Here is a 12,640-nt window from a genome sequence, read left to right as displayed (position 1 = left end):
GTGGTGGTGCTTGCCTGTAGTCCCAGCACTTGGGAGGCAGATGCAGAGGCAGAGGCAGGCGGATCTCTGTGCATTTGAGTCCAGCCTGGTCTACATAGTGAGTTCCAGGACAGCTGGGGCTACAGGGAGACCCTGTCTCAAAAAAGACGAAAAAAAAAAAAAAATTAAACATAAATAAAATGTGGGTCAGATGACTAGATGGGATGCTGATCTTCACTTTTCGGTGAGCTTTGGCATATCCCTGAGTGAAAAGCTTGAGGCTGAGCTCTGTCCTCCTGGGTCCTCACCAGGTTTTTGAAGAGGATGCCCTGAGCTGGGAAGACAAGCTGAACCGCATCATGGCTCTTTTTGATGTGTGGATTGATGTGCAGAGGCGCTGGGTCTACCTGGAAGGCATCTTCACAGGCAGTGCGGACATCAAGCACCTGCTACCTGTGGAAACCCAGCGGTTCCAGAGGTACAGCCCCAGCCAGGGACAGGCGTTAGCAGGACTGGTAAACCCTCTCCAGAGGCTGACACACATTTTCATTTGATCTTTAGTATCAGCACAGAGTTTTTGGCTCTGATGAAGAAAGTGTCCAAGTCCCCCCTTGTGATGGATGTTCTAAACATACAGGGGGTGCAGAGGTCTCTGGAAAGGTTGGCAGACCTGCTCGGAAAGATCCAGAAAGCATTGGGAGAATATCTGGAAAGAGAGAGGTCATCTTTCCCCAGGTAGGTGCTGGTCTTGCCTGAGGCTGAGACAGAGCCAAGTTGAGCTGCTTTGCTCCAGCCGTCCCCCACTTTCCTCTAGTACTGGTCAGCTTTGATACAAGTCCAGTGAGTCAGCCGCCTTGCAGCACTGATTTTTTTTTTTAATCAAGTTTTTGCAAATTACAATATATCTTGATCATATTTAGACCTTTCCCCTATACAAGCCCCCATAGCCCACCCACCAGATTTCATGCGGTTTGTCATAAATGTTAAGGCCTGTCAAGCCATGTTTCTGTCCCTCAGTGTACAACCCATCCACTGGAGCAGCACTGATTTTTAATCCTGCCCAAATCCCTGGGTTTTCCACCTTGGCTCTGTTGAGCATCACTGTGGTCACCTCCCTGATGGCCACTTGCATCACTTCAGGCAGTTCTGCTGTCTCCTGAGTGGCCTCTGTTTTTTCCAAGCAGTTTGCTTAGGGTGCTGAAATGACTTAGGCAAATGGCATTGAAGTCTTCCTTCAAAGTCTTGTTGGTAAATGTATCTTACACCTGGGGCTGTAGAAGTTTAGAGGAGATAGAGTTTAGGCTGGAGGGCTTCCTTCAGCTGTTTCCCCTCCCCGCCTGTACTTTGACTCTTCGCTTGGTCACCTGAATGGCAAACTGTAGTGACTGGGATGTTTTGATGTCAGGTTCTATTTTGTGGGTGATGAGGATTTGCTTGAAATCATTGGAAACAGCAAGAATGTAGCTAAACTGCAGAAGCACTTCAAGAAAATGTTTGCTGGTGTTTCCAGCATCATCCTAAGTGAGGACAACACCGTGGTCCTGGGCATCTCATCCCGGGAAGGAGAAGAGGTAGGAAAAGTCATTTTTGGAGCTTAGGACCTACTTACGTGTTTACATGTCTTAATTCTTGAAATGGTTTTGTAATTTCAGGTTATGTTTAAAACTCCCGTGTCCATTACTGAGCATCCCAAAATCAATGAGTGGCTCACGCTGGTGGAAAAGGAAATGAGAGTCACCCTGGCCAGACTTCTGGCAGAATCTGTCACAGAAGTGGAGATTTTTGGAAAAGCAACTTCAATTGACCCAAACACCTACATTACTTGGATCGATAAATACCAGGTAATCCATAATAGAAGCAGGCAGGCTGAAGATGAACGCTCTGACTGACTTGACAGTGACCCTCAGAAGCCAGGCATGATGGCATCCATGTATCGTCTACAAGGTGGGGCAAGGTGACCACTGAGCCAAGAATTCCATGCCAGCCTGAGCAGCGTAGTAAGACCCCGGCTCACGAAACCAAGAAGTGACCCTGTGGCTCTCCTGTCTGGTTTCTTTCAGGCCCAACTCGTGGTTTTGTCAGCCCAGATAGCCTGGTCTGAAAACGTGGAGAATGCGCTAAGCAGCGTTGGGGGAGGTGGCGATGTGGCACCCTTACAGTCTGTGCTGAGCAATGTGGAGGTCACCCTCAATGTGTTAGCAGACTCTGTCCTCATGGAACAGCCCCCTCTTCGAAGACGGAAGCTGGAGCACCTGGTGAGCCTTGTTCTGACCCTCTGCTTGAGGAATGTGTCTTACCATCAAGAAAAGAGCACACTGGGAGTGGGGACATACACTGTGATCTCCACATTTGGGAGGTGAAGGCAGGTGGATCCGGAGTGTGAGGTCATCCTCGGCTGCGGAGTTCGAGTTGAGGTCATCTTGGGTTACATGACTCTTGTCCAGGTGTGGGGGGACAAAAGGTGGATACAGGCATTCCCGTATACACTAGTAGGTATTTGGTTCTTTTCTTTAAAAATAATCTCAGAGCTAGGGAGATCACTCAGTCAGTAAAATACTTGCACAAAAGCATGATAACCTGAGTGTGAGAGCCCCATATCCCAGTGAGAGACCCTCAGAAAACAAGATAGAAGCCACCTACAGAATGACCCCAGGGATGACCTCTGGCCTCCACATGCACACAGGTGCATGTGTACACACACAGATGATCTTCATGTTACGCAGGAGTCAGGTGACTGCATCGCAGGAATAAAGTGAACGACTTTCTGAGGGTCTCGTTCTTTCTCATCTCCCCCTGAGGCTGGCTGCTGCAATCTGGTAGCACGGGGTGGGTCTGAGGACCAGCGGGTAGAAGGCAGGCTGTTGAGATGGACACGAAAAAGCTGTATCTATACCATGCTGAGTTTTTTTGTTTTTTTTTTTTAATATGTTTTTATTTTATGTGTATGAGTGTATTGCCTGCATGTATGTTAGTGCACCCGTGTCGTGCAGTGCCGTGGAGGTCAGAAGAGGGCTTTGGATTCCCCTGGAACTGGAGTTAAGGGGGAATTAAGGGGGAGTTAAGGCGGCACTGTAGCCGCCATGTGGGTGGGTGCTGGGAATCAAACTCAGGTCCTCTGCAAGAGCAGTCAGTGCTCTTAACTGCTGAGCCATCTCTCCAGCCTCCATGCTGAGTTTTTAAAGTGGGTGTGTTTGCTCATTTATCTTTGTTTTCTGTAGCTCTTAATTCTGTGTAATGACATTTCTGATGTACCTGGAAGTGAATCTGTGTTTTGGAATGTCTGCCCCTAGTACTGTGACGGACCTAGAATCTTGGTCTGAGTTTAACAATCTGCAAGTGTTTCTTTAACGTTCATGGCAGATTTTTACTTCCTCAGATTACAGAGCTGGTTCACCAGAGAGATGTTACCAGGTCCTTGATCAAAAGCAAGATTGACAATGCCAAATCCTTTGAATGGCTCAGCCAGATGAGATTTTACTTCGATCCTAAGCAAACTGATGTGTTGCAACAATTGTCCATTCAAATGGCAAATGCCAAGTTTAACTATGGCTTCGAGTATCTAGGCGTCCAAGACAAGCTGGTTCAGACGCCCCTCACTGACCGTTGCTATTTGACAATGACACAAGCCTTGGAGGCCAGGCTGGGAGGTTCCCCATTCGGTAAGTTATGCCACAAGCCTGGACACATGGAGCCAGGTCAAACATGATTTTTAAACACTAAGTTAATGGCTTGAATGTATTTCTTTACTACATGGTTACTGTATTCTAAAACCTTAAATTTATTTGCATTTATTACATCGGTTCTAATTCAAAATAAATTTTTTCATGGTTCTCTCAAAGCTAAGGATATACTCTCTAATGGTAACAGGTTCAAACACTCGGTTACTTTTCTTCAAATAACAGGACCTGCTGGGACTGGGAAGACAGAGTCTGTCAAAGCTCTGGGCCATCAACTGGGGCGGTTTGTCCTTGTTTTCAACTGTGATGAAACCTTTGATTTCCAGGTGAGAGATTCTGTAGATCATTGTTTGGACCTCTCGCAGCCTTGCACTCAGTTTACCTGGGCTGTTTGGAACTGTCGGAAGAGACAATGCATGTGCATCAACATCAAAATTAACTTCATGGACTCAAAGTTGAACCATTATTGTCAATCTAAAATGACCATCGTCTGTCTGTCAGTCTCTCTATCATCTCTCTGTCTATCTGAGACTGGGTCTCATATAGCCCAGGCTGCACTCAGAGTTGCTCTTAGTGCAGGTTTGGACTCACAGTCCTCCTATCTCTAACTATAATTCCCCCTTTTCTACCTTCCCAGGGGTGGATGTATTAATTTTATACACACTAAGCAAGTGTTCTTTCTATACAACATCCCCAGCCCTAAAAGTGAAAATTTTTCAAAGTAATATTTAGTGTCTATATCTGAGAATAAATACACACTATTATAGAGGAAGTTTTTTCATTTTGTATTTGGTCTTTTTGAGACACGGTCTCCCTGTAGCCCCAGCTGGCCTGGAACTCGCTATGTAGACCAGGCTGGCCTTGAATTCACAGAGATCCGCCTGCCTCTGCCTCCCGAGTGCTGGGGTTAAAGGCATGTGCCACCATGCCCACCTAGGAAGAAGCTTTTTAAACTAACAAAAAGTGTTAGAATAAAAATAGCAGTTTTGTCAGAGGGATTTTATTGATATGGGATAAACATGTGTTTCATACTACGTCTATGTAACTGTGACACTCATGAGCTGCCTACTATAAATCAGTGGTGTATGACTGCAACTTTATAGCCCCTTGGGAGGTTGGTGGTGTTCTCATTTTGGAGAGAGAAGTCAAGGTTTCAGAAAGGTGTGGCCGTGTCAGCAGAGCTGCGTTTGAGCTCTGTAGAGCCAGCCTGTACTGCCTCAGACAGGATTCCTCTACACAGGCAGCTGCAATAGTTAACCACAGGCTACACAACTCAAGCAGCTCAAATGTCTTCTCGTACTCCTAGAAGTCCAAGGTCAAGGCTCTATCCGTCACTCTTGTATGTAGGCGGCCACCTTCCCCTGTCTAGCATGGGGCCTCTGTGTGAGCAGAAGGATGGAGGGAAGGGTGGATTTCTGGCGACTTCCTCTTAAAAGAATACCAGTCCTTTCTGATTGGGGTCCCCTTAACTTTACTCCTAAAGGGTCTATGTCCAAGTATAACCACACTGAGAGTTTGGGCATCGGGAGATGGCGTGGGAAGGGAAACAATCCGTCCTGGCAACGGCTTTAGCTTCTTTGCCTCCCTCCTTTCCAGGCCATGGGGCGCATCTTCGTGGGGCTTTGCCAGGTGGGCGCATGGGGCTGCTTTGACGAGTTTAACCGCCTGGAGGAGCGGATGCTCTCGGCCGTGTCCCAGCAGGTGCAGTGCATACAGGAGGCACTGCGGGAGCACTCCAACCCCAACTGTGACAAGAGTAAGACTTTTTTTGGTCTTTTTGAGACAGGGTGTCCCTGTAGCTCCAGCTGGCCTAGAACTTGCTATGTAGACCAGGCTGGCTTCCAACTCACAGAGATCCGCCTGCCTCTGCCTCCCGAGTGCTAGGATTAAAGGCGTTTGTTTGCTTTTAACATTACCTTGTGCTACAAAGAATCCCCCAGACCTGAATAAAAACAAAAGAATGACAGCCCAACCCTGGAGTGTGGCCCATGTACTCTGCCCTGAGCTCAGACAGATCTGATGGTGTTGTTTTGATAACACCAAGAGAAGGCAGTCCTGCAGACAATGTGCTGTGAGCCGATTCACCTCCCTGGGCACCACTGTTGGATGCACTTCTGTGCTGGGGTTGCCCTTGTCGGCATTCAGTATCGTTTTGCACAAATAGAGTCAGTGAGCTTCCTGCCCCTGGTGGCTTAATCACCACACCTGAGTGTGTTTGACTGTGACCGAGGGTCTGCAGAGGGGCTTACTGTGTCTGCTGGAAGCAGCCCCTCTGAAGCCTCCTTTGTCACCCCAGGAGTTCTGAGCTTTTGAGTTTGAGGCCAGAGAGGAAGGGCGCTCCGCCATTCTAGAGACTTACAGATGTTTTTCCCAGCATCCCTAGTGTTTCACATCATCTCATTTCAGCCTCGGCTCCCATTACTTGTGAGCTGCTAAACAAGCAAGTCAAGGTGAGCCCAGACATGGCAATTTTCATCACCATGAACCCAGGCTATGCCGGCCGCTCGAACCTCCCTGACAACCTCAAGAAGCTGTTCCGGAGCTTGGCCATGACCAAGCCTGACCGGCAGCTAATCGCCCAGGTCATGTTGTACTCTCAGGGCTTCCGGACTGCCGAGGTACTCGCCAACAAGATCGTCCCGTTCTTTAAGTGAGTAGCCGAGAACTGTTCATGAGCATGTTTCTGGCTTGTGGTAAATGTGATGTCAAACCTGAAAATCATGTTCATAATTGTGGCACATTTTTCAAAATGCCCATCCAACTACTTGACTTTGAATACTGTGTTTGCTTAAAGTATACTACTTTTTTGTCTTTTTGAGACAAGGTCTCCCTGTATCCCCAGCTGTGCTGGAACTCACTATGTAGACCAGGCTGGCCTTGAACTGACACAGATCTGCCTGCCTCTGCCTCCCGAGTGCTGGGATCAAGGGCATGCACCACCACGCCTGGCTAAAGTGTACTACTTTTAAAGAAAACCTTCTTTCTCTTTTAGACTTTGTGATGAGCAGCTGTCTTCTCAAAGCCATTATGACTTTGGTCTCCGGGCCTTGAAGAGTGTGCTGGTAAGTGCAGGCAATGTGAAGAGGGAGAGGATCCAGAAGATAAAGAGAGAGAAGGAAGAGCGAGGGGAAGTAGTTGATGAAGGCGAAATTGCTGAGAATCTGCCTGAGCAAGAGGTTTGTACACATTTCTTTCCTTCACTCTATAGACCAGCCTGGCCTTGAACTCACCATGCACTGTATAACCCAGGCTGGCCTCAACTCACAGCTATCCTCCTGTCTCGGCCTCCTGAGTGTTGAGATTATAGGTGTCCGCCACTGCACCAGGCTTTAGCAGTATTCTTTCGATTTCTCAAAACATATGTATTAGTAAAATCCACCTTGGAAAATTTAACTTGTACCCTTCGAGTTCCCTCCTTGATTCTCATGAATGGACTGTGTGTGGTGTCCACAGTGGGCTGACTGGCTGGATGTAAAGCTATACAGCACTCTGTGGGCAGTGGCCATGCCCCTGCCTCACAGCTCCCCTCCCCCAATAGATTCTGATACAAAGTGTCTGTGAGACGATGGTGCCCAAGCTGGTGGCAGAGGACATCCCACTGCTCTTCAGCCTCCTATCGGACGTGTTCCCTGGAGTCCAGTACCACCGTGGGGAGATGACCGCCCTTCGGGAAGAGCTGAAGAGAGTTTGTCAGGAGATGTACTTGACATACGGCGACGGAGAGGAAGTTGGTGGAATGTGGGTTGAAAAGGTACCGTGACTTGTTCTGTTGCCCACTGCCCTCCCGGACCAGAGGCTCTCCAGACGTTTGATGAGTTCTGTCCATGAAGGCAGTGATCAACGAATCCTGACTTGGAAGATTTGCCTAAGGCCTGCTTGAATTTTTCCTTTACTAACACTTAGAGGTAGCAGAACTTGAAATTTCTCTCATACAGTGGATATGATTCTCTAAAAATACTGAATAAGGATTGATGACTCAATGGATAAGAGCCCCGGCTGCTCTTGCAGAGGACCTGGTTTGGCTCCCAGCACCACACGGCAGCTCACAGCCACCCATAACTCCAGTTCCAGGGGATCTGATGCCCTCTTCTGACCTCCATGGGCACGCTATACATACATGGTGTGCATGCATACATGCAGGCAAAACACTCATACACATTAAATTAAAAAAATATTTTAGATGCTGACTAAAAGCATGATTAAAGTAGAAATTGGTTTGTGCCAGTAAATAATCGACTTAAGGACTTCAGTACCCCGAGTTAACAATCCAAAGTGATAATCAGTGGATGCGCATTCAGTTTTTCCTTCCTCTGGGTTTATCACTTATATGCACTGAATGTTGGCCTGAGTGTTCTGTGCTGGAGTCGTCTTTCTTTCTATTCGATGTCTTCTCATCCACGCAGGCTCTTTGGTTGGAGCCTTTTTGAGGAAGCCTGGCGGACACACCTATTCTATTGCCCAGCCTTCCTTACCATTAAAGAGCCCTCCAGTTTAGGAATGTCTTTCAGATGTTGTCATTTCATTGAAGACTTCTAGGCCTTTAGGAATCCGTGGAATATGTTTCTTGCTCACTGTCGGCACAAGTGGGTCAAGAGCCTCTCACACCTCCCCTGAGATGGTCTTGGTGCTGGTCTCTCCCTACAGGTGCTCCAGCTCTATCAGATCACCCAGATCAATCATGGCCTCATGATGGTGGGGCCCTCAGGAAGCGGGAAAAGCATGGCCTGGCGTGTGCTACTGAAGGCTCTTGAGAGACTTGAGGGCGTGGAGGGGGTGGCACATATCATCGACCCTAAGGCCATCAGTAAAGACCACCTGTATGGAACCTTGGACCCCAACACCAGGGAATGGACAGATGGGCTCTTCACGCACGTGCTGAGAAAGTACGTTTTCTCTGGTCTGTGTTCACATTTCAAGGAGTACAGGACTGAAGTGCTTGTCCTCATAGTCACCATGTTTGTTATCTGCCCAGCCAAAGTCCAAACAAATTACAGGTCACTTCAGACACCATGGGAGGGTTAGCATTCTTACCTTGAAATCCTGATTTACTCAACAGCCATTTAAAACTCTCCAAACCAGGATTATAGACAACGTGAGAGGCGAACTGCAGAAGCGCCAGTGGATCGTCTTTGATGGCGATGTGGATCCTGAGTGGGTGGAGAACCTGAACTCAGTGCTAGACGACAACAAGCTCCTGACTCTGCCTAACGGAGAGCGCCTCAGCCTGCCACCCAACGTGAGTAGCTAGTGGCTGCTGTGGTCACCTGGAGTTGAAACTAGCAGAGGGGCCACCCTGGGAAGAGGGCACCTCCCCCCAGGCACAGTTTCACCTTCCAAGATTTCAGCTACACCTTGCCATCTGCAGTTGGAAAATACAAAACGGACAATTCCAGAAACAAACATTCATAAGTATAGCTTTCATTGTAGTAAATTTCTATAATTGTTCTGTTTCAATGTTTTACTGTGTCTAATTTGTAAGTTGAACTTTATCAAAAGTGTGTGTGTACATGAGGAAGCAGTATATTCATGGCTCAGCACTGTCTGAAGTGTCTTTTGGTCTTGGAATTGTCCTCTGCAGATGAGGTGCCAAGAGGCTGGCTGTGGCTGGAGTTTGGTGGGGCCCAGGAGCTAATGGACTGAATGAGGGTGTGAGGGAGATAAATACCAAGATTTTGTGACCTAAGCAGCCATGGCGGAGTAGGGGAGGGTCAGGATCCGCATTTAGCATGAAATCAGGCAGAGCTGCTCAGCTGACTCGGAAGTGTGTCCTTCGCATGGTTCCCTGATTAGCCTCAAGTCCCTTTGGTGGCTGATTGACCAGTGGATTCTGACTGGTCAGACAGCTTGGTCTCCTTATGAGGTAGTCTGGCCCTGAGGTTAAGGCTCTGGAATCTTACCTGATTAGACTCTTAGCCTCAGCTGAAGGGTCTAACCAGGTGACCTGGCACCATGGGTAAGTAGAAACAGAATGGGCATGTGCTTTGGGGGTGAGTTTGAGTGTGTGGAATCATGGGAGCAACACCTATGGGAGAGATTTGCGTATTGATGCTTGCACGAACTGCACCCATGATGCAGCTGTGCCCCCATCCCACCAGGAGATCCACCCCACTAGGAACAGGCATATTATCCTACTCAGATTGTTACAGAAGGAGTCTGAATATTGTAACCATATGAATTACAGATATTTTTAGAGTGCAGAAAAGTTAAAGTACTCTTTCAGTGAGTATATAGGTAAAAGATTTTTTTTTTTTTTTTTTTTGGTCTTTTTTTGAGACAGTGTCTCCTTGTAGCCCTAGCTATCCTGGAACTCACTATGTAGACCAGGCTGGCCTTGAACTCAAAAAATCTGCCTGCCTCTGCCTCCCAAGTGCTGGGATTAAAGGCGTGGGCCACCATGCCCAGCAGGTGAAAGAATTTTTACATCCAAGTTTCTACCAAGTTTGTATCATTAAATCTACTTGATTCCTCCTTCAAGGTGCGGATAATGTTTGAAGTACAGGATTTGAAATATGCGACGCTGGCCACAGTGTCACGCTGTGGCATGGTGTGGTTCAGTGAGGATGTGCTCAGCACAGACATGATCTTCAATAACTTCCTGGCCAGGCTGCGCAGCATCCCCCTGGATGAAGGGGAGGACGAGGCGCAGCGTCGGCGCAAGGGCAAAGAGGACGAAGGTGAAGAGGCTGCTTCCCCCATGCTCCAGGTACACAGGCTGCTGTTCCTGAAGGGGCCCAGGAGGCAGGCAGGGTCAGAGAGGGTGGGCATGAGGTCACACTCCACTCCTCAGGAACATGGAGGTCACAGCTCTGCTGCAGGTCGACTACTGCTCACTCATTTAAGCCTGACACTTGGTAGAGTTTTAAATAATTAGGCTTATGAAGCTCACTGGAGGAGCTACAGAAGTAAAAGATGGTTATTATGGAGCTGGAAAGAGGGCTCAGCAGATAAGAGCACTGCCTGTTCTTGTAGAGGACTGGGATTCAGTTCCCAGCACCCACATGGTGGCTGACAACTGTCCATAACTCCAGTTCCAGGGAATCTGACATCCTCTTCTGGCCTCTGTGGGCATTGCATGTAAAACACTCCACACATAAAATGAAAGAAAGAAAAAAAAATTTTTTTTTTCATCTTTTTGAGATAGGGTTTCCCTGTAGCCCCAGCTGGCCTGGATCTTGCTTTGTAGATCAGGCTGGCCTTGAACTCACAGAGATCCGCCTTCCTCTGCCTCTGCCTCCAGAGTGCTGGGACCAAAGGCGTGCGCCACCACACCTGGCGAAGAAAACTTTTAAGATGTTTATTGTAAAATTTAAAGGGACGTCGGTGAAATGGCTTAGTGGGTTAAGGGGCCTGCTTCCAAGCCTGATGAGCTAAGCTTGATCTCCAGATCCCACAGAGTGGAGGGAAAGAACTGACCCCCGCACAAGATGTCCTCTGACTTCCACATATGCGTCATGGCACATACACTCATGCTTGTACACACATGTACATGATTAATGAGTATATATATTTTTTTAAGTGGGGAAAAATTTCAAAAAGCTCTTTTGGTTGTTTTCCTCTGTAATTCATAAAAAAGCTGTCCTTTCCCATGCTTAGTGGGGAAAACCAGTGTTCCTGGGAAGCAGGATTTGGGGGACCATCTGGGGGACTATCTGAAGGAATAGTGATTGGTTATTGAAGCATCATTCAGAATTGTTGTTTTCAAGGTCACATGACCCTTCCACACACTTAGAACAGATGGAACTCCCCTAGCCTTTTTTCTGGAGACATCATCTCACTGTATGGCTTGACCTGGCTTGGAACTCAGATCCTCCTGCCTCGGCCTCCCAGGTGCTGGGACTACAGGTGTTTGTCACTGCTCCCGGCTTTCCCGGACTTTCTGAAACGGTAGTTGTGCGTTGTGTGTTCTCTCTTCTAGATCCAAAGGGACGCAGCCACAATCATGCAGCCGTACTTCACGTCCAATGGCCTGGTCACCAAGGCCCTGGAGCACGCCTTCAAGCTGGAGCACATCATGGACCTGACACGTCTGCGCTGCCTGGGCTCGCTCTTCTCCATGCTGCACCAGGCCTGCCGCAACGTGGCGCAATACAATGCCAACCATCCTGACTTCCCCATGCAGATCGAGCAGCTGGAGCGCTACATTCAGGTCAGGGTTGGTCTCCGGCAGCTTGGGTGTCTGAGAAGCTCTAAGACATTATCCCAGTTGGGTGTATTGTTTCCTAGATGAGGGGCTGAGAAAGGAGTAGAGGGCAACCACTGTCCAAAGGGACTTCTGGGCTAACTCTGCCGTCAGTCTTTTGTTTTGTTCACATGTCATAAAAATGAAATCGAATTCTTTTAATAGCGCTACCTGGTTTATGCCATCCTCTGGTCCCTGTCCGGAGACAGCCGGCTGAAAATGAGAGCGGAGCTGGGTGAATACATCAGGCGGATCACCACTGTGCCGCTGCCCACGGCGCCCAACATACCCATCATTGACTATGAAGTAAGATTGCTCCAGCCTTTCTCCCTGGTTTTGCTTTGTGAGTGTATTCTGTCCTGGAATGCCCTGCCCATAGATTGGACTTCATCTCTCCCTGAGATGCAAATGCTTTGTCCCTCAAGTTTTATAGTAGGGAATTGGATTAGCTTGTGGTATTCCTGCTTTGGAAGTTCTAAATTGTGTTAAAGCGAGCTAATCTTACTGTGGCTACAGAGTAACTACATATTTCGTGCGTAGGTGTCCATCAGTGGAGAATGGTCCCCATGGCAGGCCAAGGTGCCTCAGATTGAAGTGGAAACACACAAGGTAGCAGCACCAGATGTGGTCGTGCCGACTCTGGACACTGTCCGCCATGAAGCTCTCCTGTACACCTGGCTGGCCGAACACAAGCCCCTGGTCTTGTGTGGCCCTCCTGGGTCCGGCAAGACCATGACACTCTTCAGTGCCCTCCGGGCCTTGCCTGACATGGAGGTAAATGGGCCAGGAGATGGGCACACACTCT

General features: G+C 48.2%; 1 protein-coding gene across 1 annotated transcript in view; it reads left to right on the top strand.

Annotated features, from left to right (window-relative positions):
* Dync1h1 (dynein cytoplasmic 1 heavy chain 1) overlaps positions 1-12,640 on the top strand; it is an 84,885-nt gene that overhangs the window by 38,107 nt on the left and 34,138 nt on the right. The window contains exons 22-38 of the mRNA XM_008825600.1: positions 291-457; positions 541-714; positions 1,385-1,550; positions 1,632-1,820; positions 2,040-2,234; positions 3,356-3,638; positions 3,882-3,982; positions 5,253-5,412; positions 6,063-6,306; positions 6,649-6,832; positions 7,195-7,407; positions 8,301-8,539; positions 8,736-8,892; positions 10,132-10,359; positions 11,572-11,802; positions 12,001-12,141; positions 12,376-12,609. Coding sequence (XP_008823822.1) covers positions 291-457; positions 541-714; positions 1,385-1,550; positions 1,632-1,820; positions 2,040-2,234; positions 3,356-3,638; positions 3,882-3,982; positions 5,253-5,412; positions 6,063-6,306; positions 6,649-6,832; positions 7,195-7,407; positions 8,301-8,539; positions 8,736-8,892; positions 10,132-10,359; positions 11,572-11,802; positions 12,001-12,141; positions 12,376-12,609 — 3,306 coding nt within the window. The remainder of the gene's footprint in view (positions 1-290; positions 458-540; positions 715-1,384; positions 1,551-1,631; positions 1,821-2,039; positions 2,235-3,355; positions 3,639-3,881; positions 3,983-5,252; positions 5,413-6,062; positions 6,307-6,648; positions 6,833-7,194; positions 7,408-8,300; positions 8,540-8,735; positions 8,893-10,131; positions 10,360-11,571; positions 11,803-12,000; positions 12,142-12,375; positions 12,610-12,640) is intronic.

This window comes from Nannospalax galili, unplaced genomic scaffold (assembly GCF_000622305.1).
Source record: "Nannospalax galili isolate Female #2095 unplaced genomic scaffold, S.galili_v1.0 scaffold188, whole genome shotgun sequence".
In the NCBI taxonomy this organism is placed as follows: Eukaryota; Metazoa; Chordata; class Mammalia; order Rodentia; family Spalacidae; genus Nannospalax; species Nannospalax galili.
The sequence above is the reverse complement of the archived record's forward strand: the minus strand, read 5'-3'. Positions and strand labels throughout refer to the sequence as shown.